The sequence below is a fragment of the Micropterus dolomieu genome, linkage group LG18 (genome assembly GCF_021292245.1).
Source record: "Micropterus dolomieu isolate WLL.071019.BEF.003 ecotype Adirondacks linkage group LG18, ASM2129224v1, whole genome shotgun sequence".
Classification (NCBI taxonomy): Eukaryota; Metazoa; Chordata; class Actinopteri; order Centrarchiformes; family Centrarchidae; genus Micropterus; species Micropterus dolomieu.
In genome coordinates, this window is record NC_060167.1 from 512,832 (window position 1) to 514,404 (window position 1,573).

General features: G+C 50.7%; 1 protein-coding gene across 2 annotated transcripts in view; it reads left to right on the forward strand.

Moving 5' to 3' along the window:
• pik3c2b (phosphatidylinositol-4-phosphate 3-kinase, catalytic subunit type 2 beta) overlaps positions 1 to 1,573 on the forward strand; it is a 55,790-nt gene that overhangs the window by 39,308 nt on the left and 14,909 nt on the right. For both annotated transcript variants that reach the window (XM_046075762.1, XM_046075760.1), the window contains exons 24-26: positions 306 to 442; positions 708 to 877; positions 1,015 to 1,171. In XM_046075762.1, coding sequence (XP_045931718.1) covers positions 306 to 442; positions 708 to 877; positions 1,015 to 1,171 — 464 coding nt within the window. The remainder of the gene's footprint in view (positions 1 to 305; positions 443 to 707; positions 878 to 1,014; positions 1,172 to 1,573) is intronic.

Sequence of the window (1,573 nt, forward strand, 5' to 3'; positions counted from 1 at the left end):
TGTTGCCTGTTCTCGGGTAGGATTGACAGGCGTGTTGTTGCCTGTTCTCGGGTAGGATTGACAGGCGTGTTGTTGCCTGTTCTCAGGTAGGGTTGACTGGTGTGACAGGTGTGTTGTTGGCTTTTCTCAGGTAGGATTGACAGCTTTGTTGTTGCCTGTTCTCGGGTAGGGTTGACAGGCGTGTTGTTACCTGTTCTCAGGTAGGATTGGCAGGCGTGTTGTTGCCTGTTCTCGGGTAGGATTGACAGGCGTGTTGTTTCCTGTTCTCGGGTAGGATTGACAGGCGTGTTGTTTCCTGTTCTCAGGTATGGTGGAGATGATTCCTCAGGCTGACACTCTGAGGAAGATCCAGGTGGAACATGGAGTCACTGGGTCCTTCAAAGACCGACCGTTGGCCGAGTGGCTGCTGAAACACAACCCTACTGACGAGCAGTATGACAAGGTACGCACACCTGTACGCACAGACTCATACACTCTACAGGCAGCTCTTCAGCCCTGAGGCTCTGGTTTTAGTGTCTTCATACAGCTGTGAATAAATGTCTCATGCGTCGGCATGGCTCCGGATTATTGATCCTTGTTCTGATTGTTGTCATAGAACATGAGATTCACGCTGATGTTACTGATGAGGAGAAGTTGAAGAATCTGTTTCTCTTAAACATCTGTAATAAAACATCGCTCACTAACCATTCTGTGGAAACCCTGTCCAGGCGGTGGAGAACTTCATCTACTCGTGCGCCGGCTGCTGCGTGGCGACCTACATCCTGGGAATCTGCGACCGCCACAACGACAACATCATGCTGAAGACCAGCGGCCACATGTTCCACATCGACTTCGGGAAGTTCCTGGGACACGCGCAGATGTTTGGGAACATCAAACGGTGAGACTCCGGTTTACTCGCTGACGTGTGATGGAAAATAAAGCTGTGTAGAGAGAATATTCAACCTGTACAGGTGTTTTTGTTAACCCGTGTGTCTGTGCTGTGATTGGTGTGTGATGGTCATGTGACGCGTGCAGGGACCGCGCCCCATTTGTCTTCACCTCCGACATGGCGTATGTCATCAACGGAGGAGACAAACCGTCCAGTCGCTTCCACGACTTTGTGGATCTGTGCTGTGAGGCGTACAACCTGATCAGGAAGCACACACACCTGTTCCTCAACCTGCTGGGCCTGGTGGGTAACACACACACACACACACACACACAGAGACACAGAGACACACACACACACACACAGAGACACAGAGACACACACACACACACACAGAGACACAGAGACACACACACACACACACAGAGACACAGAGACACACACACACACACAGAGACACAGAGACACACACACACACACACACAGAGACACACAGACACACACAGAGACACACAGAGACACACACACAGAGACACAGAGACACAGACAGACACACACACACAGAGACACACAGAGACACACACACACACACACAGAGACACACACACACACACACACACACACACACACACAAACACACAGACACAGACACAAAGAGACACAGACACAAAGAGACACAGACAGAGACACAGAGACACAGACACA